The 26,495-nt window shown below is 41.2% G+C and overlaps 1 protein-coding gene across 1 annotated transcript; it reads left to right on the plus strand.

Moving 5' to 3' along the window:
• Positions 1 to 896: 896 nt before the first annotated feature.
• eif2ak4 (eukaryotic translation initiation factor 2 alpha kinase 4) lies at positions 897 to 25,547 on the plus strand. The gene is made up of 39 exons (XM_053335748.1): positions 897 to 1,263; positions 1,382 to 1,497; positions 2,833 to 2,935; positions 3,036 to 3,209; positions 3,695 to 3,775; positions 4,109 to 4,257; positions 4,347 to 4,447; positions 4,538 to 4,695; positions 5,039 to 5,577; positions 7,565 to 7,680; positions 8,562 to 8,716; positions 8,866 to 9,296; positions 9,394 to 9,463; positions 9,550 to 9,639; positions 9,724 to 9,846; positions 10,049 to 10,153; positions 10,964 to 11,027; positions 11,119 to 11,198; positions 11,352 to 11,453; positions 11,548 to 11,598; positions 11,719 to 11,955; positions 12,422 to 12,497; positions 12,798 to 12,919; positions 13,188 to 13,237; positions 13,759 to 13,927; positions 14,545 to 14,661; positions 14,813 to 14,878; positions 14,988 to 15,158; positions 15,296 to 15,430; positions 15,697 to 15,804; positions 16,210 to 16,338; positions 19,159 to 19,245; positions 19,452 to 19,564; positions 19,659 to 19,717; positions 20,216 to 20,319; positions 20,736 to 20,804; positions 21,710 to 21,754; positions 22,660 to 22,775; positions 25,104 to 25,547. The coding sequence occupies exons 1-39, from the start codon at positions 1,135 to 1,137 to the stop codon at positions 25,159 to 25,161; spliced, it is 4,968 nt and encodes a 1,655-aa protein (XP_053191723.1). The 5' UTR covers positions 897 to 1,134; the 3' UTR covers positions 25,162 to 25,547.
• Positions 25,548 to 26,495: the final 948 nt, after the last annotated feature.

The raw sequence follows: 26,495 nt of genomic DNA on the forward strand, positions 1-26,495 counted from the left end.
CCTGGCAACTGAGAGTAGGCCTACATCAGATATGATATTGGAAAATACCTGCTAACTTTTCTGGAACTCATAATAATAGAAATGTATATGAGAAATAATTTGTACATGTCATTGTCCAGTATTTCATATATTATCCTGGGAGAAATTAGACGTTGTAATTTTTTTGTATTCTTGGACAACATAATAAATCACAACAATTCAAAACTAGAGCAGCAGGTAAACAACACTACGACTACACTATTTAATAATAAGTTTTATTGTCAATTCATCCAAATTTTATATACCAACCTTGAGTACCTTAGACATAAAACCCCCGAAACGTACTGATGATACTGATCCTGCTAACCAAACAGGTCCTCCAGGGGTCTCATTCAGCCTCTTTGGCAGCTCTGAACTCTCTCCAGACGGCTCTTCCCCATCCACCGACCTCTGAAATAGGTTTTGAAGTCAACGTGAAGGGTGAACTTTAGGGAGGCCAAATTCAAAGTAGTTGGAGGTCTCGTTGAAATGTTCCTGGCTGAAGCCTGTCCTGCGCCGGAGGGATGTACCTCTCGTCCGGGCGGAGACTCTTTCCTCCGGCTCCTCTACACCTCTTTCCTCGGTCACTTGACTCCAGAAACATGCAGAGTGAGGTCAAAGCTTCCAGTGAGCAAAGTACGTTAGTAGCACGGTGTAGTGTGTTGCTTCTTTTAATGCAACATTTCTAACTTGAAAGTTGCCTCAGCATACGTGTATGACACTCATAATGTATATGTGTATGTGTGTGTGTGTGTGTGTGTGTGTCTGTATATGTATGACACTGCCCTCCAGAGGCCATTTTTGTGAAAGCGACGTGATGACGTTTCATTTGTGACGCAGCTTGTAACAGCCACGCGCCCGCTGCAGATTGTTATGGTCGCCTATAGCCTGCATGGCCGTCTGTGTGTGATAAATTAGTGAATACGGAGTAGCTGACCGCAGTTAGCTCTGTATCTGCTCCAGTTTGAGTTTACAAAGTGGCCGGGCAGCGGAGTGGGGCTGTGGAGCAGCGTGCTGAGCTGAGCTGATCCTCTTCCTCCTCCTCCTTCTTCTTTCCTGACTCTACTGTAAGTGTGACAGCAGAGGAGGACTGCCATGTAGAAGCGAGGCAGAAGAATGAACAGTCAGCACACTCCAACAGATGGGACAGACGACTATACAGTCCAACAGGAAAATGAACTAGAGGCTCTCGCGTCTATCTTTGGAGATGATTTCCATGATCTGCGGGACAAGGACCCGTGGAAGGTAGCTGGATACGTTAGCAGAGTGAGCTGATGATGGGCGAAAGTTATCACTAATTTATACCTGTAGTAAGTTGAAGTGATTGTCCCTATCAAATCGAGGTACCATCTGCTTTTTTCAGGTTAAAAGGCCCCCAGAGGTGCACCTCTGCCTGCGACCCAACGGGCTGAATAATGTTCAGGAGTGCTATGCCACTGTGGACTTGGAGGTCAAGTGTCCACCCACATACCCCGACGTGTGAGTACGGACCCCTGACCTTTACTGTCTCTAAACTACGAAGATGATGATAATAAACAGTATACAACACTTTTCAAACTTTAATAATACAGCAACACAGTTACAAAGTGCTTTACATGGTTGAAACATTTGAAGGCCCCCTCCATGTTTTTTCTTCCTGTTCTTCACTGCAGAATGATGTATGTACAGAGTTTGACACTAGAAAAGTGTTATCACGTTCATCTCCTGAAAGTGGAAAGTTTCTCTGTGCTCATTAAAAATCCAATTGTATTAAGTGAACTGGATACAGTTGGGGGTGGGACCCAGTTCATTCTTATGAAACTTGGTCAGTGGCACAGGAAGTCTAAAAGTTCGAAAAAGTTCATGGTATACATTTACCTGGACCTTATGAACAGATTCTGCATGATCTTCCATGTTTTGCAGCCCATAGAGCAAGTACACTAGCTCTTCCTTTAACCCAACAGCATGCACACTAAAGACTTCTGCTGGCAGGGCCAGCTAACTTCTAGTCTAGCCCTCCACTAACTTGAATGGGGATAAAATAATTCAATCATGTGGCTCTTATGGACTTTCAAAATGTTATCAGACCAAATGGATCAAAATCTGATACTGAAATGAGTCATTTTGTAGGGATTGTAAGGCTAAAAAAAAGTATTCCTTCCCATGATTGTGTGCAGGGGAAAATGCTTTTTGGGCTCCAGTTGGACCTGGAAGTTGTTATTACACGGTTTGGCCATTATGTCAAATTGGCTTTAAAGCCTGGCAAACTTCCTCAAGGATTACAGTCTCTGAGCATGATTTGTGATATCACAAATAGTTTGGATCCAATCATCCAATATTCAGCTCAGACAAGTGTGTTGAGGAACCTGAAGTCTACAAAACACAAACACAGAGAATGGACTTTACAGTGAAGGAAAAGAAATCATCTGTGAAGTAGTAAACTTTTGAAATGAAGTATATTTATATAAGTGTCTCTAACACTTTTTTGTGGAAAAAACATATCAGACACATAATATCTATATATATTGCAAACAGTAGTCTGTAGACATGCTGGAAATAATATTTTTATTTTTTGAAAAAAATGTACTGCAATTTACTAAAACAGTACATTCTGAATTATCCACATGAGCACACATGATTAGACACTGGAAACATGTTTTGGCTTTTTAGGGCCCCAGACACACTGCCTCACATGCCTGATAATAATCCATGCACAATCAGGGCAGATATCCAGTGTGGTGTTCTAAATGTCACCTCAGTGTTTATTAGTGATCCTTCATGCTTGGTATATATCATATCTTTATCTTTATATATCATATCTTTGGGAACCAACAGGCCTCCAGAGCTGGAGCTGAAAAATGCCAAAGGTCTCTCAAATGAAAACCTCCAGAACCTCCGCAACCAACTCACCAAGTTGGCAGAGGCGCGGTGTGGAGAGGTGAGGGTGGAGACACACACACACACACACACACAAAAAAAAAAAGCATGAATGTATTACACAGACTTGTGTTAATTTGCGCACGTGCCTCTCCACCTAGGTGATGATTTACGAGCTAGCAGACCATATCCAGGGCTTCTTGAGTGAGCACAACAAGCCTCCATTGCGCTCTTTTCACGAGGAGATGCTGAAGAACTTGCAAAGGCAGCAGGAGAAACGAGACCTGGAGGAGCAGCAGAGAATAGACCAGCGGCGCAAGGAGGAGGAGGAGACGGTTAGAAAGACAAACAAAAAAGCCATTCATTGGATTATCAGGGGCTGTTATCTGCTTATGTAATTGTGTGCTAGACCCTTCCACAAACAATAGATAATCCCCAGTTTCCTCTAGTGGTAGCAATAAAATGTATCTTCTGTATTTAATAAGTAATGTTTATATATATATATATATATATATATATATATATATATATATATATATGTGTGTGTGTATATATATATATATATATATATATGTATATGTGTATGTATGTATGTATATATATAGTCACCAGAAATTCTACAGTTTAGCTCATCAAACCACACACAAAAATACAGATGAAGATGATTTTGTTACAAAGTACTTTTTTCTCCAAGAACTCTGAGAGTTTTTTTTATGTTATGACAAATCATGCACCCTGTTAATTTTTCCTTAAATATCCGAATGCCTGACAGCAGTTCGGGTGGAACAGGATGTTGACTGAGGTATTTTCATCCTTGTAGGAAAAAGAAATCATGGCTGAAATCCAAAGAAGAGAGGAGGAGAAACGAGAGGAAAAGAGAAAAAAGGAAATCGCCAAACAGGTGCTGGAACCACACTATTTCTACACATCCCCATGTAAAAGCAGGAAAGCTTGTATGAATGTATATTAACAGTCACCAGCCACTTCAGTAGGTACACCTGTGCAGTCTAATGCAATCAGTACAACAGCTCTGCTATTAATTCTACTTTTACAAAGCTTAGGATTCATTATATTAAATGGTGTTCCTAATATTTTGTCCACTCCAGTAACATAGGGGTCAAATATTAGAAACACTTTTCAATGTACTACCCACTAAGACCTCAGTAATAAACATAGTAGAATTATAACCTTTCTGATGATGTCAACAAAATCTGTGTGACATTAATATTTGCAGGAGCGACTTGAGAGTATGGAGCAACCAATCTGTGCTAACTCAGTATTAGGAAGGAGCCCGCCCAGCCCGGGAGCAGTTCCACCTGACCTGACAGAAGCCAAGAAAGGAGTTGGTAACCGCCGTCGGACTACCTCAAACACACGCCACAGGTATACAGTGCACTGTTTCACAAACAGCAAGAACATTCTCATGTTAAAAGATGAAGTAATAATGCTTTCAGTTGTATCTGTTCCACCAGACGAGACACGTGTAATGAAGACAACCAACGCTCACAAGAGCTTCTTCATTTCATTAGCAGCACTTTTGGTGAATTAGTTGTCCACAGAGGGAAAAGCTTAGGTGAGAACATCATGAGACCATGCTTGTTGGATCCAAACTGGGTCATAGTAAGCCATTTGTAAATTTTTTTGGTGTTTCTGATTCTGACAGGTGTCAGCGAGAGGCTTGGCCGCAGTGTTTATAATGGATTTGAGGCGAACACAGGAGACTTTACTGTAATCTATGAGTGGTCGCTGCGCTGGAACAAGAAGATTGGCAAGTTCTACACCAGCCAGGAGAAAGCAAAGATTGAGAACTGTAAAAAGCAGGCAAGTAGAGAAAGAAGTAATTATTACTTTTATTTATTTTCATCTTTAAGAGCAAAGAGTAAAATCTGATTTCATACTTAAAAAAAGTAGGGATGCTCCAATCAGCATTTTTGGGGGCCGATCCGATCACCGATCACAGGATGGATGGGAGAATAATAATACTTATAATCCTCAGTGTCCTGTATTTACAATCTAGCCTTGTGCACCACTTAAAATAGTAGTTCACAGATTATGGATAAATAACCTTAGCACATCGGCGGCCAATCGATCGGAGCATCCCTAATAAAAAGCTCTTTCCAATATTCTTACTTAAAAGTACACATGCAATTGAATTCCTGTGTAGATCCATGGGGCAGAAAGTGAGTTCAACTCCCTCTTGCGACTGGAGCACCCAAACTTGGTGCACTACATGGCACTGAGGTCCAGTGAGAAAGAGGATTGCATGGAGGTTAACCTGCTGGTGGAACATGTAGCTGGGATCAATTTGAACCAAAGCCTCATCAACCACACTCCTGTCCCTTTGGATAAACTCTGCCATTACACAGCACAGCTACTGGCTGCTCTCGACTACCTTCACTCAAACTCCGTGGTCCACAAACAGCTGAGCGCCTCCAGCGTGCTTGTGGACTCTGAGGGGAACATTCGGTTGACTGATTATAGCTTGTCAAAGAGATTTGCTGATATCTGCAAAGAAGACATTTTTGAGCAGGCCCACGTGCGTTTCTCAGAGGATACGGTGATGCCAACAAAAACGGGCAAAAAAGGGGACGTGTGGAACCTGGGGTTGATGCTGCTAGCTCTCAGTCAGGGCAATGAGGTCAAGGAGTATCCAGTGACAGTGCCAACCAGCCTGCCTGCTGACTTCCAGGACTTCCTCCACAAGTATGTATGGATTTGTACTTCATAAGCTACTTATAGTCATACCAATCTTATCACACATAGTACAAAGCAAATCATGTATTCTTTAACAGTGACCATTTTCCTAAAATATGCAATGTTTAAAATTTTTGATTTAGGTATGTTTGTGGTATTCTGGCATTTTGGGGTTTTTTTTTTTTTGTTGTTTTTTAAATATTTCACTACATTCTAAAAATAGAGTTTTTAGATTTGAAGTGGACGTCACTTCTGCTTTTGTTAACAAGTTATGTTGTTACATAGGCTGCGCTCACACTGCAAGCCAAAATCTGATTTTTAGCCAATCTAGATTGGAACCGGATGGCTCTTATGAAGTCTGAACAGTCATAAATGACATGAGATCCGATTTTTGCAAACCAGATTGAAACCACCTTTGGGAGGTAGTTTCAAATCTCATTTGGACAGATGTGTCTGAGTCTGAACAGCTCCAAACACTCATATCGGATTTGACTGTCCATGACGTCTCTCTATGTCTCTACGCCACGTCACTCTATGCGACACCAGACTCGCGCTTATTCCAGTTGTTGTTGCTAGGTGATATCACTGGAGGCAACGGAGGACGTCGAAAACATCAGTCCATCAGACCAAACCATATTCTTAATCTTTGGGGAGATGGCTCTGTTCAAGCAAAGCTCGAGGGTTTGTTGTTGCTGTCGCTGTCGCAATTATATGACATCATACAATACACACTAGATGACGCCTCCACTCTGACAACATTGCCATGGCAACCTGTCAGATTGGTCATTAATGTGGCCCAGTCTGGACAGAGCCAAATCCGATTTGGACACTTGCTAAAAACAGTGTGGACAGTCAGGCCTAAAAATCAGATTTGAGAAGGAATCAGATTTGAATCAGATTTGCCTGCAGTGTGAACGCAGCCATAGTAATTTAAGTGTATGTGTAATGTGTAAAAGAAAAAACTCAAGTGAGTTTCATGTGTCTACAAACTGATTCCTGTACAGAAATGAATGAAAACCAGTGACTGCCAGGAAGGAAAGAAAAAAACACATTCAAAACTCTGAAACACTATGCCTTGAAAAGTGGTTGGCAGTCATGTCAAGTCAAATCATGTCAGTTTTATTTCTATTATGCCAAATCACAACAGAATGTTTTCTCTGGGCATTTTCCACATAGAACAGGTCTAGACAGTTTGTTTTGTCTGAGTTTAGAAGCAGGTCTAGGTCTAGGTCCAGGTCTTTATGCCCTTTAGGCATGCTTGGAGTTTAGTTATCTGATTTTTGATTAACTGGTTTCATCTGGCTGCATTGATAATTGGGTATCATTCAAATTCATGTTTTTGTTTTTTTTAATTTCCTAATAATATTACCTAAAAGAAGCACTTTTAAGATAAATAGTATTGGTCCAAACACAGAACCTTGTGGAATTCTGTGAACTTCTTAACATTTTGTGTGCATCATCGTTAACATTTACAAACTGAAAAAGATAAACAGGACTTAACTTAAACTAGCTTAACACAGTTCTTTTAATGCCAATTAAAAGTCCTTTGTCCTTTTGCAATTAGGATGTAATTTGTAACTTTGGCCAGTGCTGTCTCTGTGCTATGATGTCCTCTCAATCCTGACTAAAAATCCTCAAATAAACTATTACTATGTAGAAAGGCACACAACTGATAATAAGTGAAACATATGTGATTTGTAGTAAACCAGCTTAACATGCAAAAACACTGGTTTGTTCCTTTAGGTCATGATGTTTTATAGGCTGTTAAATGATTTGGCAGTGCAGTAAATGTAGTTGTCACATTGAGTTGTTAATATATAATTCCATTCTAAGAGATTTCCAATTAACAAACTATTGGTGTGTTCATTTAGATTATTCAGCCCTTTGGTTTGCTCTCGATATGCCTGCTTTTTGTTGTCAACACAATAGATCGTTCTAGCTCAATGCCAGAGATTACTGTACAGTGGAACCATCTTTTGTGTTGTGTGTGTTACAGGTGTGTGTGCTTGAATGATGTTGAACGTTGGACAACTCAGCAGCTTTTGGACCACTCCTTCCTCAAGCCTCCATCACCTAAAAATCAGCCACAGTACCAGGATGCTAGCCCAGAAGGTGATGCAAACCTACATGTACCATATGTAAATTAAGGTGGACAAAATATTAGAACTACCTTTTGAAAATCCTGCACAGCAAACCACTGAGAGATTCCCTCCAGACATGTTTTAAGATCTATATAAAATACATATTAATAATTATATTGTTAAAATTACATCTGCTCCTTCTCCTTCACTAAAAAAAGATCCAGAAACTAGAAATATGTGAATACCATTCATTTTAGAAGTTTTACTGCTGGACACAAGGTCTCCTTCTTCACTGTAAAGTCTGTTCTCAGTGTATGTGCATTGGAGGCTTCAAGTTTTCACGTCACACTTGTTTAAGTTGTTAACTTTCCACTTTCAGCAGATGGATGTGAAAACAGGCTCCCTCTATTAAACTCTGCACAAACATCCAACTGTACGAACAGGAAGAAAAACACATTTTTTAGTGGAGGCAGACTTTATGTATTCTACATATCCTAGAACTGAGTAACCAGACTAAGGTGTAAGGTAGAGGTTTCTACAAAAGCTTTTTTTATTAATCATTTGGTCTTCAAAATGTAAAAAAACGAAGTATTTCACAATTTCACAGAGTCCAAGTTGATGTCTTTAAATTGCTTATTATGCCCAAACAACAGTCCAAACTCTGAAGATATTCAATTAACAATCATATAAAAATCCATATAAAAATATAGTGAAGGAGTTGGTTCAAGGTAAAAATCAACAATCCACAAAAGTGACTCTTATACCTTTTGTTCATTTCTCTATTTAGTCTCTATTCATTTCTGTATTTTATTTTATATTGTTATGCTGCATTGGACTGCTCAAACAGAGTTTCATTGTATACTTGCAATGACAATAAAGATCTATTCTATTCTATTCTATTCTATTTCTCAGATATTGCTGAGGACTTTGCATCTTCGGTCATCCCAAGAAGCCACATCCTAAATCCTCTATTCAGCTCTGGAATACAGAGGCAGTTTTCTCGCTACTTTGACGAGTTTGAGGAACTCCAGCTTCTGGGGAAAGGAGCCTTTGGTGCTGTGATTAAGGTATGCTGTTTTTTTGTGTTTGTGTGTGTGTGTGTGTGTGTGTGTGTGTGTGTGTGTGTGTGTGTGTGTGTGTGTTAACATGGAAAACTCACAACCTGGCTGCTTGTGCTTCTGTGCCTCTCCCACATTTCCCATTCTCTCATCTCCAGGTTCAGAACAAACTAGACGGTTGCTACTATGCTGTGAAGCGCATCCAGGTCAACCCAGCCAGTAAGCAGTTCAGACGGATCAAAGGCGAGGTGACGCTGCTCTCGCGCCTCAACCATGAGAATATCGTGCGCTACTATAACGCATGGATCGAGCGCAATGAGATCTCTTCAGGAGTTCTTAGCATTACAGACAGCTCAGAGCCTATAAGCACAGCCGACATGCCGCCTCAGGGCAGAGATGCTCCGCAGCGCCTAAACGACCTTGGCCTCCCTGATAATGTGGAGGCCATGGCGCCGCCTCCGGCCCTGTCTAGCTCGGTGGAGTGGTCCACCTCCATTGAGAGATCCTCCAGCGCAAAATGTAGCGGGCACCAATCAAGCGATGATGAGGATGAGGATGATGATGAGGATGTGTTTGGTGCCTCTTTTCTGTAAGTCTTTTTTTTTTTTTTAAAGCTGCAGTAACTCCAGCTAGACTTACTCCTACACAAACTCTTGATATATTACTTGTTTTTTTTTTTCATCAAGGCCATCAGATAGTGACCCAGAGAGTGACATCATCTTTGACAATGGGGATGAAAGCACAGAAGAGTCACAGGTTTAAATATTTTTGCTTTATTATTTATCAATCTGTTTGTTAGTGTCTGGCTCAGTGTAACAAACGGCTGGTGTGTCCTCTCGCAGGTCGAGGCAAGCAAAAGGCCGGTGACCGACACAACGGAGAGCACAGACTCAGAACGACCAACACTCATAGCACATTACTTGTACATTCAAGTAAGCTTCAACTTTATCGCAATGCCCCATTTATACCACTAGAGGTCACTGCCTTTCGTGTAACACATTTACTGTTCCTGACAGATGGAATACTGTGAAAAGAGCACTTTACGGGACACAATAGACCAAGGCCTGCATCAGGAGCCGACTCGATTATGGAGGCTCTTCAGAGAAATCCTTGATGGCCTTGCTTACATCCACGAGCAGGTGTTTATTTTTTGTGTGTTTTATATATTTTAGTTTCCATCCTCCTTTTTAAAAACTAATAAACCCACCTATCACAGAAGTATCACCAATTTTAGCCATTCATGCTTTAATTTCTATGTTTTTTTGTATAGCAGTAACATTAACAGCATTGAGGCCAATTTTTTCACCAATAACTGAGCAGATCCCTCCTCTTCTGCTTTAGGGGATGATTCACAGGGACTTGAAGCCTGTCAACATCTTCCTCGACTCGCAGGACCATGTGAAGATTGGAGACTTTGGCCTGGCTACAGACCATCCTGCTAATGTGGTATGCATTACTGTCAGCAAGCAGTTAACCACTTCAACCTGCTGACAGGCTCCTTATGCTGTGGTGTTAATGTTAAGGATTTTATGTGAAGTATTGAAACTGTAGCTGCATCTCATTTCTTTGCTTAATAGTTGTTCAAATGTAGGTTTTGCAGCAACATAAAGATGAATAAAACCAGTAATTAAAGTCTGTGTAAAGTAAGAATAAATACGTGTTCTGAGTTTGACATACCACAGAAAAGTGTGTTGTTAACCACCCTGCCAAATTTGAATGATTAAAAAAATCGTCAAATATATGAAATTAGGCTTCAAAGTTGTGTAAAAAGCAACCTCTTTCTCTTTCCCGCCGAGTTCGCTGAAACCCCGCCCCCTACCAAGTGTCACCTGTCAATCAAAGTCACCACCTCTACCCGAAATATGGACGCTACGTCTGAGAGCTTTCTACTAAGCTGCTAGCTCGGCGGCTAGCTCAGCGGCCAACTCGGTGGCTAGCTTGGTGGCTAACTCAGCTAACTGGCTAACTGTAGACTGTAGTAGTAGTAGTGTGCGCTGAATGTATTTATACCTCTACAGCAGCTAATACGGCGGTGATTCAGACCCATCCACTAAACCCTGAACACAGAAATCTTGAAACACAGTTTGTGAAGCCTAGCTCCACAATTCAAATCTAAATGGTTGAAATGTTTTTTACACCTTTTTTAGAAATACATTTATGACTTATTTAATGTGTTTAGAAGAAAATGTCTGAATTCACTTCACACAGTCTTTAAGATGTTAGGAACATGTCAACAAACTGATTATCTCTCCCCAGGCTGCAGGTAAATTTGAAGTGGAGGAGACCAGCTCTGGAGCGAATCCCAAACTGGACCCAGCAGGTGCAGAGAATTAAAAATATATTAACACTGTGTAACTGTAATACTCTAATATTCATGCACGTTCTTGACATTTTGTGTTCTTCAATATCAGGTAACATGACAGGCATGGTTGGTACTGCCCTTTATGTCAGTCCAGAAGTTCAAGGAAATACCAAAGCCACCTACAACCAAGTAAGATTTCAATTTTTTTCTACTTGATATCCATAGAGTTATCTGGCCAAAATATTAAGTCTTGTGCACTTGATTTTGTGTGAGTTGATGTTCAAAGTGTGAATTCTTGGGTGAGTTTTTTAGTCCATCATATTTATCGCTTTTTGTCCTCAGAAAGTTGACCTGTTCAGCCTGGGAATCATCCTGTTTGAGATGTCCTACCGGCCGATGACAACTGGGTCCGAGCGCATCACTATTCTAGGCCAGCTACGTGTGGTATGTCCACACTCAGGACTGGGAATAAGTAGTTTTAGCTGTGTGAAGCTTTGAAACTGCTTTCTTACATACCTCATCTCTTTTTCAAAAACAGGAGCCCATCTGCTTCCCTGAGGACTTTACTTCAAATGAGCAAGGAAAACAGGTGAGGACAGCTGCAGTAAAGCATTTGATTTGTATGTTTTTCCTCCATGTTATAAATTCAGTATCCAACAAGAAAAAAAACAGATGATTGTCTTTTCTTTGGGTCTGATACTCATGTCAGAGGAAAGTGATTGAGTGGCTGCTGATTCATGACCCCGCCCTAAGGCCCACTGCCCAAGAGCTGCTGAAGAGTGAACTGCTGCCTCCGCCCCAGATGGAGGAGTCCGAGCTGCATGAGGTGCTGCAGCACACGATGGCCAATGTGAATGGCAAGGCTTATCGCACCATGGTGGGCCAGCTGTTTGCTCAAAACACCACGCCGGTCATGGATTTCACCTATGACATAGACATACACAAGGTATATTATATATTTTACACAAAACTTGAAGCCAAGATCAGGTATGTAGTGTTACACTTGAATTTGACAGGAATTGATTTAATTAAATGTGCTTTTGACTCTACAGACACGGGTTAAGGGCCTAGCACAGCAATATTTTTCTTCATTTGTTCTTGGGAAAAAAATTTGGTGCACCTGGAGAACACAAGATGACAAGAAAATGAAATTCATTCTTGATAAAATGTATACTCAACTTGTTTTGTGCAGTAATCAGTAATCTCAGTTCGAAATTGGACTGGCTACCAATCATTCCCCTCTCTACCTCTAGATGTCACTGCACACATACGAGTGGCAGCACCATCCCCATTGTTTGTTAATGTGCTACTTCATTCATCTGGTCTGTGCAGAACAGCAGAAGGCCTCCTGCAAGTGCGTAATCGCTCTGTTCTGATCCCTAATAGAGGCTGTTTGTTTGGTCTCCCTCCAGGGCAGCTTCAACTTCAGCAACGCCAAATTGCATCAGCATGTGTATGAAACAATCACCAGAATCTTCAAGAAGCACGGTGAGTACACTGCACTTGTTTAGTGTGAGTGAGTGCAAACCACTTGGAGTCCTAACGTTCTGCAAGGCCGTTTCAGGGACCCCAACATCTGCTCCAGTGAGTTGCGGCTAAACAATAAGTTCACTGTTGGGCAGCACAGACTCGGTGCAGGTGCTTGTGTTATTCTTGTGCACACTGCTGATGATGTCCAGCTGTACTTATTTGTTTATGCTCAGTTTGTATCTGCTCACATGCACCATTTCTGTCAGGGTGAGGGTTATGTTGTCTTATGCAGATGCAATAAATGATGTTTGTCATCAGGTGCGGTGCGTCTCCAGACACCGCTGCTCCTCCCCAGAAACAGGAAGTTGAATGAAGGCAGCGATCTGGCCTGCTTCATGGACCACAGTGGAATGCTGGTTACTCTGCCCTATGACCTTCGTGTGAGCACAACACACGCACACGTACACATACACATAATACATGCACGTGTGCATGTCCACACTCGTACACAACTATTTGCATCAGCACATACAAACACACACACATGGTGTTAGGCTGCAATCAGCAGCCGCCTTAAGATCCTGCTACCTCAGGAAACCCTGAGGACTAAATGGTTGTTTCCACACTGATTGATTACAGGCTGGTATGCACTGACTTCACTGTCATTATACAAGTGCACCCAATGTCTCAACTCTCTTTTCACTTTAGATGGCGTTTGCAAGATTTGTGGCTCGCAGTAATATAACACATCTGAAGAGGTAAATTTGAAAGATTTAACACATCTTTATACCAGTAATCCTGTAAATTATACATCTGTGATAATAATGATCATTGTAACCACAAAATGGTTTTACAAATTACTCTTCTGTGTGTGTTTTTTCTTTTATTTAAATACTTTTTCCATATGTAGTTCCAGTCATGAGCTTGGAGATGAGCCATATGCTTCCATTATTGTCTTCATGTTAGAGATATTTAAGTTAAATAGACAGTTCTCCTTATTATGCAGGCCTGGTGCACTGATCATATTAACTATAGTATTACATCACCTCTGTGCTATTTTGATTACCTTGAACATAAACACTGAAGTAAATTTGCTACAGTTGTGATGGTATTTATGATCATTTAGTACATACCAAGACCATCTTGGTATGTACAGTCCTCTTTCTGAACCAGAAGAAAGATACATTTTCTGTGTCTTTTGAGAAAACTGACATTCATATTGAGAATAAACACACACGGGCAAAGACAAATATGTCTATGTTTCTCTTCATGGTTCAAGGTACAGCATCGAACGTGTGTTTCGCCCAAGGAAGCTGGATCGCTCGCACCCAAGGGAGCTTCTGGAGTGTGCCTTTGACATCATCACACCCGTCACCAACAGCCTGCTCCCAGATGCCGAGACCATTTACACCATCTCTGAAATAGTCCAGGAATTCCCGGCACTTCAGGTTGCAAACATGAACTGCTTGTATTTTAAAGAAGAAGTGACAGTTTGTGCTGTGCTGCCGCTTTGATTCACATTCAGTCCAAACAGTTTGTTGATTGGCCGGATACCTCATTGTCCTTTTATTTTCCTAGGGATGCCATCTTGTCAACCTGTACTGGTGTTGTTTTTTCCCTTTTAGTTCCCACTCACATTCCTAACATACCAAAGTATGTGTAAGCCTGACAGATTTACAGTGTATTTATTATTTGCATAGTAAATCTGTTTTGTGCAGCTCGGTCCACTTCCTTTCTTCCCACCCAGTACAATCCATTTCCTGTCCACACATCCTAGTGCTGCGTCATTCTCCACTCACACCTCTCCTTCATGCCGTATGAACCCACTCAACTTGGGGTTTGGCCTTTACATGATCCCTCGCAGATCCTGTTTCTGATCCTTTCCACCACCCAGCTCTTTGTGTGAAAGCTTTTAAGAATATATGAGTCAGACAGAATGAGAAGGCAGCCGGACACAACAGTCATTATTCACTGAGAAGCTCTTGGTACAGTAGTTTGCTTGCTTTTGACTGTAATTGCAGCCCATGGGGTTAAAGGTGTGTTTGCATGTTATTTGTGACCACAGGAACGGAACTATAACATTTACCTGAACCACACCAGCTTGTTGAAGGCCATACTCCTCCACAGTGGAGTCCCTGAGGACAAACTGAGCCAGGCCTCCAACATACTGTGCGATGCCATGGTCAGTGCAGGTCACATGTGCATCACAGATGTTATCCACATTGCATATCTGTTGCTGGCATGTCCTGATATGAATATATACAGAGGATTTATTCCCAAATATAATGGCGATAACATTTCTATGGCCTTTCCTGGCTCTCTATTCTCCCCAGAGTGAAAAGCTGACCAAACGTGAGATGGAGGCAAAATTCTGCAACTTTTCACTGTCAACCAACAGTGTGAGTGTCCACCTAATGTATGAACCTTCTGTAAAAATAATCAGTCTTGCAACAGCATGCTTGTACTGGCTCGTAAACATCAGGATGTCTCCTCCTCTGTTCCATCCAGTTGCAGACATTGTTCAAGTACATAGAACATAAGGGGGATCTGCAGAATGTGGCGCTGATGTTGGAATCACTCACCAAACAGAAGACTGCTGTCACCCAGCTGGCCAAGCAGGGTCTCAAGGATCTGGAGGACCTGACAGGGCTGCTGCACAAGCTGGGAGTGAAACTGCAGGTGATTTGGTTTCTCCGGAGCAATGACGATGTAGAGCTGTCAACATTCCCTTGTAAAATAAAAGGTAAAAGTTGAGCCTCTGTGCATACCCCCCCCCCCCCCCCCCCTTTTTTAATTCAGATATATCCTCTTTATAGATGGTGGTCAACTTAGGTTTAGTGTACAAGGTGCAGCACCACTCCGGGGTCATCTTTCAGTTCGTGGCCTTCATCAGGAAGCGCACACGAACCGTACCAGATATAGTGGCTGCTGGAGGACGCTACGACCACTTGGTAAGTTTTACTGTACAGCATCAGCCGTCCACATTCCACATACCAAAAACCACTAAACAAACCGTCTGAAGTCATGACCAAAATCAGCGGCCGTTACTTTAAAAATGTGGGCACAAGTATTTCTTCCACACATGCATGTATCTGAACCACATTTTTTCCATCCTAAATCCAGCTCTCCTGTCTGTATTTCATTAATTCCATATGATGCGATGTTGGTGATGCAGTCTACGTGGTATCTTAATGTAGTTTGTTCTCTGTGCTGCTAGATCCTGGAGTGTCGTGTGCCAGCTTCCACAGTGCCAGTTCCCTCCGCAGTTGGGGCTAGTGTGGCCCTGGACAAAGTCTGTGCCGCCATTGCCAGCATGGAGGAGCCAGTGAGATACACACACACACACGCATGAACACACACTGGGTTCTGACATTCCTAATTATTGTAATGAAGGAGCAGCAGACAGACTTTCATATTTAATGATGCCTTATTACAGTAGTCGGCTGCCACACAGCCACTTTTAGAAACATGTTAATAACTATGATCACTGTGACTCTTGACGCCATGGAGTTATTTTTGGAGGTACATTATTTTTTATATTTTAGATTCATAATGTAAAATGATGTGCCAGGAACACTTCATGTAAGTCTACAGACAGACAGAAGCATTGAAATGATTGTGATTATTTAGTACAAGGGAAAAATATATTTGCATCTCTTATTATTTGTCTAATGTTTTTCCCATTGTTGCTTGGTGGAAACAGCCTTATCATATCTGCTCTTTCTATCAGCCATCAGTGAGCTCCTGTGATGTGCTGGTGGTCCCAGTGGGGCAATCTTCAATGTCCAGGGCCGTCAGTGTTGTCCAGAAGCTGTGGAGCAACGGTGTCTCAGCAGACATTGCCTACGATGTCTCACAGGTCAGCGGCCCACCTGATAGAGTTACATTTATTGTCTGAATGATTTTACTGTGGCCAGGTTCTAAGAATCATTTTGTAAATGTTAGAAACCCGTGGCTTCATCTAAAGGGGACATATTTGTGATTTTCTGTTATTTTTGTACTGTTGTGATGTCAGACATCTATGTTAAACATGGTCAAAGTAAAAAAGCCCAGGCTTCAACTTAGTTACCTCTACTTCCTCCTCATGATGACATCAGATTGGTTGCGAATGCCCACAAATAGCCGTCCTCCCATAGCCTGTGTCGCTAAGGTTGTTCACGTTTTCCACTTGGATATTTCGGATCATGTTTTGGCTCAGACAAGTATGGGTGTATTTGAGAAGTTTCCATTTAAGAAAGAACAAGAAAAAGAAGTGAAACGCTGTTACTATTGTTTGTTTAAGTAGCCTCAGGAACCACAACCGCAACTGAATCTGGAAGCTAACCAACAAGAACAGAGTGGGCTCATCTGGAGGAGGACCTTCATGAGACAGCAGCTAACAGCCTGTTTCAGACAGAGGCTGAGCTGAAGGAGCCAAAATCAGATAAATAAGGAATCTTTGAACTGTAAATCATGCAAAGATATTCCAGTTGAATCTCAAACACAAATACAGACCTGGAAATGTGCATATATCACCTTTAATTTAGAGAAGTTGTGATCCAGCAGTTGAAAAAGTACATTAACTGCTGAAATTGGTTTTCAGTAGAAACTTTGTTTAGTTTTTATCATATTCAGTCTTAATTTTTCTAGGCAGTTACATTAAAGAAAAAATGAAGACAACATTATTACAAATTTAAACACAGGCCAGGCAATCCAGGCATACTATAAGCAAGTAGTACAGAATAATTAAGACCCAAGCCTAAATATATCTCAGCTAAAGGAAGCAGAGTTCACTCCTCAGTAAGTCACTCCCTTTCTGTTGCTTCCGGACCCTGAGATAGGAAGAAATGTGAGAACAGCACTGAACTTGTAAAAGTTTAAGCGAGAGGATGAATTTCAAAAGGCACATCTACTGAACCATTTTGGAACTCAACCCTCATGTTGTTGTGTGTCTAAACTCAACCACATTTGTTTGTAGATCCTTAAACAGACAAAGTGAACCAGCCATTGTGTAAAATGGGCCATTTCCTGTTCCTCTTGTCTTGTTGTAACCTCATCCGTCCTACAGGGGGCAACACCTGACTTCCGTTCCTCCCCCACCCATGTGGAAAATGCCCCTTATCTGTCAGCAACAGACTTATCGCAACAGGATCAAAAATAGTAAACATCTCAGAGAATGAGCTGCACTTTGCATATGAGAGAGGCTTACTGGACATGTAGGGGCAATACAATAGAGTCATGAATCACCAGTCATCTGTTAGACATGTTTCCAATAGTTTTTTGATGAGGTCTTGTTAGAGACAACTGTACTGTGATTGGACAAGATCTGTCCCTTTCACAGAGAAGTTATTTATCTATCTGGCCCAAAGCTCCTGATGTCATGCTTCTGTCACATTCTTCATGTTTATGTGACAAACTGATCTCAGCCCTGTGTTTGTATGTGTGTGTAGGTTAAAAAAGCCCTCATTGGCATAGCTCTGTGCTCACATTTTAATGCTCCTCATGTTTGTTTGCTCTCTCCTTTATTGTTTTATGACCCATTGTTGTAGTGTTTTAATGGTCTTCATTGTCTTTTGTGCTGGCACAGGACCCAAGTAATTCACCTTTATTTCCCCTACAAGCAATTAGGAAAGTTTGGGTTTGGCAGGAAACAAATTGAATATGTTCCAAATCGTCAAGTGCATTTTTGTTGTTGATTACGTATGCAGGCCAGTGCCTTGACAAGTGGCGAGATGTTGAGAAACACTTTATTCAGATCTTCTCACCCTTAACTCCCCCCTCACTAGACTTTTGTTAACACCTTTCACATGCTGGCTTCTTAAAAGTCTAAATCTGCAGCTCTAATTCATCCTCAGGAGACAGTTCCACTCTTCTAGCTTTTATTAGCCAAATATGGCAAACCCCTTCCACATGCAGTCAGCTAAGGCATATGGCTCAGAGCTGATCATCCGCCTGCAGGCACTGGCTTACTTTTGACTTGATTTGTTCTGTCAATGAGAAAGTTTCAAGAGAAGAGGAAGTTGCATGATGGCAAGATGAAGTGACATACATGCACACACACACACACACACACACACACACACACACACACACACACACACACACTTGTGGTACACTTTAGGGTTTGTTACGCTCCGCTGTTAGCTTGATGAAACTAAATTGGGTTGACACACACATACGCACATATGCATACATACACACACATACACATGTCATGGTTGAATGCATTACCTGAATACACATTGGTTTGGGTCGTGAGTCCCGGTGCACTGTACACTCTTCTTGTTACAAGCTAAAGTCCACTTAAACTGACTGACTCCCGCTACAGAGGAATTCTCGAGGTCATGAATGTAATGTTTCCAACTCTTTCGCTGAAAGTTATCTCAAACATGCCTTTTTCTCATAGTCTCAGCAAACACATCAGTCACAGCTTGAACTGGGTAACTGTTAGCTATGAAATTCCTATAATATTTTCAAATTTGACTAATGATTCTTTTAGTAAGTAACTGATATAAACATCCTTAAATCCCCACACTGAAAACAGAGGAAAGTTAATCCATCAATCTGGTGCAACAGAATCCTAGCAGTCAATGGTTCATGTGTGTTTTAGTCATTTTATTAATGGACGCCTAGTTCTACTTACACTATTAAACCACCACTCCAAGTGTGTCTTAAGTAATGAAGCTTTTTGTTGTTTCAGTCTCAGGAGACGTTGTTTGACCACTGCAGGCTGGCCGGCATCACCTGCATGGCCCAGGTATCTGACAAGGAGGGCAACTATGTGAAGGTAACTCAGCCTTATAGCGCAGTAAAGCAAAGCATTGTGCAGCAGATATCTTAAGTCAAAATTTGCATACACTTGGCAGTTGACCGTATTTTACAACACATTGCTCTGGGGAGCAGCATTGGAGATCACAGTGTGCTGTTTTGATAAGAGAGAATTATGGGACGTTTTATACAGCAGCACATGTTAAAGTCATTCTCTGCTTTCAGGTTAAATCCTTTGAGAAGGATAGACAGTCCGAGAAACGGATTTCAGAGGCGGACTTGGTGGACCACATCATTCAGAAATGTCGGACCAAATTCTTTGAGGAAAGAAACATCAGGTAAAGAAATTTCCACTTAATGTGCCGCTCAGATGTCTGGGAACGACGAATGTGAAGTGGTTGTTCTTACAAAGTTGTCCTTGTGTGCCTGTAGGGAAATATCTGAAACCATGTCTCTTCAAAACCCTAAAGGATCCCTGCTCAACACCACAGGTACTGTGTTCAGCCCGTTCTGATTACCTCCTTACTCTTAACAGTCAGCTCTTATGTACAGTGTACACTATATATTTGTAACTCTTAAAGCCTCACCGCAGCATTTAACAGTCACACCTCTGTTTTCATACAGTTGTGCTTTGACTCCACCAAAGTGTATGATGTAAAAGTGGAAAATCATGGGACATAAATGTTGTGATGAGTGTGGACTCAGCAAAGTATGACTGATCCTAGTTTTACATGTACAGTTTTTGGCATTTAACTGATTTCTTATCCAGACTGATGTACAATTAGTGCAACAGAGGAATAAGCTCAAGTGTTCTGGCACACACCGGGGGAGCTAACAAACTGCTCTAATTAAACTGAACAATGGTTGAGCAAGAGTAGTTTTCTATGGTAGTCGTCTATGGGAATGTGGAGGTGTGATAAGCTGTTGGACACAGGAAGTGTAAAAAGCCTTGTGGATAAAATGTGGAAATGGTCCTTTTATATCTGCAGGATCATCAGAGCAGCATGGGAGCAGCGGCACTGTGAACATGAATGTAAATGTCATCAGCATGGAAAAAGTTTCTGCCAGTGTGAGACGGCGCTATGAGACCCAGGTCAATTTGTGACACAGTATACACACACACACATATACACAATCAAATAGTAGGAAACATGATGTCCGTCTATTGGGGAGATCCTGCAGTTCTATGATAAACTGTGTTCACACATTTATTTCAAAGTCAAGCAGGGTCACACCTGGGTCAGTGCCAGGTCTTTTGCCCTTAAATGATTGACTCACACCAAAGCAAACATGTTTCTTTCCCCAAGTGCTTGTTTGCTGTGAAATTAGAAGTTGCCTCTATGTCACCATTATTTCTTGTAAGTGCCTGTAACTGTAAAACAGGCCAGTGGTGTGTTATATAACAGTTTTTTGTTTTTTTTGTTTAATTTTGATCATGGGAACCATTATTATTTTCATCCACCCTGCTCCCTCTCCTTATTTCTTTCTCTCTCTCTCTCTCTCTTTCAGATCCAAACCAGATTACAGAATCTCGGCAGCAATTTGCCAAACAAGAGCAGTGACATTGAGGTTCTGGCAGTAAGTAATTTGTTTGTTTACCCTTTCATCCCCCTTCATTTTTCTCTTTTTTGCACTTGTACCTTATCTCTTGAATTCATGTGTGAAATCACAGAGCTAGGAAAGGGCTTCTGATAGCTGAAACAGCAAACATCACAGGGAGCAGCCCTTTTATAGTTATTTGCCTTGTGCTAAAAATCCCCTGCTGGAGGTATGATAGCTGTGAATCCATTCCAGCCGCTACAGAACAATGAACACTAAACAGAAGGCAGCCAGCGTGTCATTTCATGGGATGTAAATGGCTGCCATATTGAGTTTATTTGTGGTTACATTGTAGATTTATGGCCAGATATTCTCAAAGTAAATCACCCCTGCTTGTCCTATTTACCATGTCGCTGCATATTCCAAATACATTTGTCATTCCTGTCAGGGGTCTGGATTGTATCAGCGTCACAACAGTGAATACGAAATATTGATACATAACAGGCATAATCATGCTGATTCCAGTGAGAAGTTGCACAGGCCTGTAAATCTTTTTGTTGTTGTGTGTCAGCAGCCTGCTTGTCTATCATTCAGCCTGGAACACAACTACTCATTTTCCAATGATAAAGCCTTGAGACCATTAGCCCCTTCCTTGGGGACATGGGGTGCTTTCAGGCCTGGGGAAAGTGGAGTTCGTCGTAATTTAGTGATGTCAGAGTTGGATGATTTATATTGCGTGAAAAGAATTATGCAATCTGTTGGGCAGCAAGCGGAACATGGGTTACAATACATTTGATAATCATTTTTAGCTAGATTCCAGATGCAGTATTTTATAGCATGAGCGGCGTGATACAGTATGTCGTAGTTTTGTGAAGAATTTTCCTATTTAGACCAAGTCCCCATTGTGTTTTTGTGTAACCCTGCTTTTGTGTTTATCCCCGCAGGTGGACCTGCAAAAGGAAACCCTGATCAACTTCCTGACTCTGGAGGTTTGTTCCGTACTGGCTTCATCAAGAACATTGCAGAGTTAATAAAAGCCTGCATCATAATGAATGTGCAAGGGAAGGGGGGGGTGGAAAGAACAGCCAACACAGGTCAAGATCCTAGACAGGAAGAGGGGATCCCGTCTCCTTCCTCACGGTCCTGTCTGATGAGGCGTGGAGTGAGGGAACACCCCTGCCTTTTTTCCAAAGCCAGCGAGACCTGCTGCAAGAATCTGACGTACACTCCTTTAATAAGGCTCACACATACAGACAGGCACGCACTAAAGTTAACAAAACGCATACTTAAGAGGTGTTAATATTCGCATTCCAAACTCCTGAGCGAGACTCGGGCTCATAAAAACCCTTGTTCCCGAAAGCCGAAGTTTAAAAAAAGACTTTAATTATATTGTGTTAAGAAACATGACGAAGGATGAAAAATGCTCCTAACACCGCTGTTATATAAGCAAAAAGCCTCCACTCCATAAATGAAAAGGCCACCTATACAGCCAGCCTGTCACAGCACGTGTCAAAGAAAACACATTTAGTGTATAAAACGCATGACAATACTCAGTGTGTTAGCCAGGCGAGCAGGAAAGGCCTGTTTTAAATAGGCTATGGCAAATTACCCCTAGTCACACAAGGAACCAAGGAAATCTATAAACCCAGTGTAGCTTTTCAACGTCACTGCTTCACTACACTTGACATGCAAAAATATACTCTGAAGCCTGCTGATGAAACACCCCATTCATTCCTCCAAAATGTCTTCTGCTTTTTAATTATGTAGAAAATTACAAGAAAATGTACCAGGCTTTGTTTGAAGTCCAGTACAGTATGTGTGGTTTATGTATGTGTAATATTTTGTCACTTCCCATCCTCTTGCCTCAACTTGATCTTTATCTCTCTCTCCCAAGTATGATTGCGAGGAGCAGTTCAACAGCAGTGTGAAGACTTTGCTGTCTCGTCTCCCCAAGCAGCGCTACCTGAAGTCCATCTGCGATGAGATACACCATTACAAAATTACAAAAAGGTGAATTGGGATGTGCAATTGGGGGGCCTGTCTGCATGTTTCTGTAGTCCTAAGTCAGTTTAAAGTAAGAAAGTGTTTCATGCCAAACCCAGCTAGCTATCATATATTGTTAATCGTAATAAAACTAAGGGTTAACAGCCATGGTAGAAGCTTCTGGGAATGTATTTAGGCACAGTGGTGCTTTTAAATGCAGGTATAATGTATACCATGCCCATCATCTTAGTTGTTAAGTGTGACAGCTTGCTAACATTATCAAATTACCACTTAATGTCACTAGTTTGGTCCTGAACTGAAGTGTTGGACAAATTTAATAATGTAATTTTGACTTGGTAATGGTCTTAGATGACAAGTCAGAGGATCACCAGATTACTTACAGTTAATCTTCAGGAGGGCATGAATGTGTGAACCACAGTCCATCCAATAGTTGGCTCATGGTGGCGCTAGAGGAAAAGTCAGGGAATTACTAGAGTCCAGTACTTGTACTTTAACCCTAGAAATATTTTACTAGTTATCTGAAAACTGATGGTCTCATGGTGGTGCTGGCAGCAGTTTTTAGGATAAGGATTCATCCTCTGGGCACCATGAATATCTGTACCAATAGCTGTCAAAACATTTCACTAAAAATTCTAAACTTCACGGTGGCACTGGCAATTCCCTGGGAACCATAAATGTGAACAAAATGTCTTAGAAGCCTGGGTGAAGAACGTCTGGCTCTTTGAGATATTTAAGTTTGGACCAGAGTGGACCAACCGATACTGCCATCTCTAAAGCCATGTCAACAGTGAGGCTCAAAGCTGCAGTCATATTAGCTACATATAAACATATACAATGTAATTGATGACTCGTGTGCACTCACAAAAATAGTACTGTATCATCACTGTAGCAACAAACTAAGTCTAATAATAATAATCAGAATTTTTAGCCTATCTGACTCTATACATCTTCCTGATCTCACCAGTCTTCTCCCTATCCTTTCAGATTGAATGAAAAAAGAAAGTATCTGACTTTACAGTTAAAAAGATTTTAGGGATGTAGCAAAAATTCTTGTCGCTTCTTTTTCACATGCACAGCCGTTTCGTCACTGTCAAAATGTTTTTATTGAACTTTTCCCCCTCAAAAATAGAAAAAAAAATCCCAACAGGAACTTGACACAGTACAGACATTTTCTTAACAAATAGTTGTAGATGTCTCAGCAGGAGCCCCCATGGAAGATGAGCCAGATAACCCACCGCCTCATTGCTCTGCTCACTCCCACATGTTTCCGTTCACTACTGACTTGTTATATTTATTAAAATGAACCCTGAGGCAAAAAGTGGAATACAATAAAGATGACTTTAATAACGGCAAAAAAAGGTAGACTTCCTTTTACGGGCAGCTGCCACCCCAAAGCTCCACCAAGCCCACACACTCCAGGTGTAACAGTGACAGTCAGTCCTTCAAAGGGAGCTATTAGACGGTTAACTACTGCCTTGGAGAACATCAAATCCTCAGCTGATCCCATTTCCTGAGGTGAAATCTGGAGAAGGATTTGCCTTGTTTGGTCTTCTGATGTCTGGCTCTTAACACCCCAGTTGATTGACACTGAGACTGCAGCGTACGGGGCGGGTTAACTTCATCCATTTCTGAGGTTGTGGATGAAGTGGTTATTATTCCCAAACTCCCCAGCAGAACATTTTTCAAAGCCCAGGCTAAATCCGCCCGTTGTGACGCTAGTGAATACCCATAGAGATCAGCACTGTGAGGGATTCAGTGGATTTTCTCTTTCATGAATGAGATGTTAACAAAAATAATGAGAAAAAAAAAATCAAAGCCACTCTTTCTGGCTTCCTGTCTGCCTCACCAGAGCAGTTGGTTTTGATTTCCTGTCTCTGTTGTGTGTTTGATTTGCCATTTTGGGGGGGAAAAGTCTTAACTGATAAATGGGCCTCACAGAGGCAACAATGAAAGTATTCAGGGGGTGTTTTTATGTTTGTTTTGTTGTTTTCAGTGAATGTGGGGCACATGGAGCTGAAGCCAGATGAATGGGCTCATGCAGCAGTCACCTGGCTGCAGCATGACCATAAACTAAACTTTACAGAGGGCTTTGCAGTTGCTGAGCTTTGCGTTCAGAAAGCATCACTCAGCCAAAACCTTCATTTTGGCTGAGTTTAAATCTCTGGTATTTCAACAGGACCTCTTAATCTAGGGAAATCTAAGATTCTGGAAACCATCCCGGCTGAATTCTTTTGTCCTGATTTTGAGATGTCCCACCTGGATGTCCTCCATAACATTTTTTTGTTTTGAATATTCTTTAAAATCATATAATTGACAAATGTTATCCTCTTACAGGATGGCTGTGGTGGTTTTATACAGCTACAAGGACGACTACTACAAGATCCTTCTATGAAAACCAAGGTGTTCCACTGACTTGGGAGGTACCCCATATTGTTTCAGGCTCAGTGAACTCTCATAGACTATGTTCACCCTCAGACTGAAGAATCTGCTTGAAGATGGACAGATTACCATTCTCCATTTGGAAAACTGTGAACCCAAAATACACCAGTGATTTTCTTTACCATGTTCGATGGTAACTCAGATCTTTTAACCAAATTCCATCATTTCCAGTGTTTTGTGAATCTTAATTGACAATAGTATGTTTGCTGGACTTCATTGCCTTAATAGATTATGTAGAATTAAAGAGAGAAAGGGCTTTTTACTGAAGATTATGTGACATAAATTCAATAATGTTACATTTGTAATTATCAATGGAACGTAGGAATAAATCACTTTTTTTCTCCACATGCTGTGATGTGTCTTAAGTGTACATGAGTCCAACATTACCCTGATGATTAACTATCTGGGTATTAAATATCAACTCATAAGCTTATCCTTATTGCAACTCATCTTATGGATTCAGTCAATGAAGTTTAAGACTGTTTAGTAAATGTTATAAATATCTTTAATCTGACGCAGGTTTTGGCAGTCTGAAGTTTGTGATGCAGTTTTTTATGTATTCAAGCCCTGGGAAACTGACCCTAATGTTTGCTTTATTGATCCTTCCGGAGAGGCTTCCTCACCTTGAAGTTTATGAGCAAGCTTTGACGGACAAGTCAAAACAACAGCACTGTCTGCTCTGAGGATTATCCAGGTTTCCAGGTCTGGCTTACTCAACTTTGTGTTTTCCGGTGTTTTATTATGCCTTTGGATAGATGATGGTCTACTCGCTCTTTGCAAGTATTCAAATCTAGGAGGACCCCCCCTGAAACAACCGACCACTAAACACATCTGTTTGTGCTACCGAGATAAGAAAACAACCACAGTAAGCAAGAGAAAACAATCAGGTTTAAAGGAACTAAGAGTCGACAAATCTCCCATTTAGAGGATTAGTTGAGGACCAGATGTGTATGAGCTTGAGATTCAGCAAGTGAAGTAAGAAACCACTAATAGATACCATCTAGGATGACATCACTGCACTTCAGGGGTTTGTTTCTCTAACACAGTTAAGTATCATCAGTGCAAGTCTCTTTGGTTCACACATTTATTTTTCAAAATAAGTGTAAATGTTACAGTTCATCATCTAGGAAACATATTTACAAGGTTTGCAACAGTGAAATAAATAAGGTTGTATAGAATATAGCAGATAGAAATGGTAAATGGTCTAAAATGTACAGCAGCTTTGGCTACCAAAGTTCATTTTTCAAAAACAAAACAAAAAACAACAAAACTCAAACTATAGTTTAG

This window comes from Scomber japonicus, chromosome 16 (assembly GCF_027409825.1).
Source record: "Scomber japonicus isolate fScoJap1 chromosome 16, fScoJap1.pri, whole genome shotgun sequence".
Classification (NCBI taxonomy): domain Eukaryota; kingdom Metazoa; phylum Chordata; class Actinopteri; order Scombriformes; family Scombridae; genus Scomber; species Scomber japonicus.

Coding starts and splice junctions, on each gene's coding strand:
- eif2ak4 (XM_053335748.1), top strand. CDS start 1,135: ATGAACAGTCAGCACACTCCAACAGATGGGACAGACGACTATACAGTC. Junction 3,210..3,694: donor GCAAGGAGGAGGAGGAGACG/GTTAGAAAGACA, acceptor TCATCCTTGTAG/GAAAAAGAAATCATGGCTGA. Junction 9,847..10,048: donor TTGCTTACATCCACGAGCAG/GTGTTTATTTTT, acceptor CTTCTGCTTTAG/GGGATGATTCACAGGGACTT.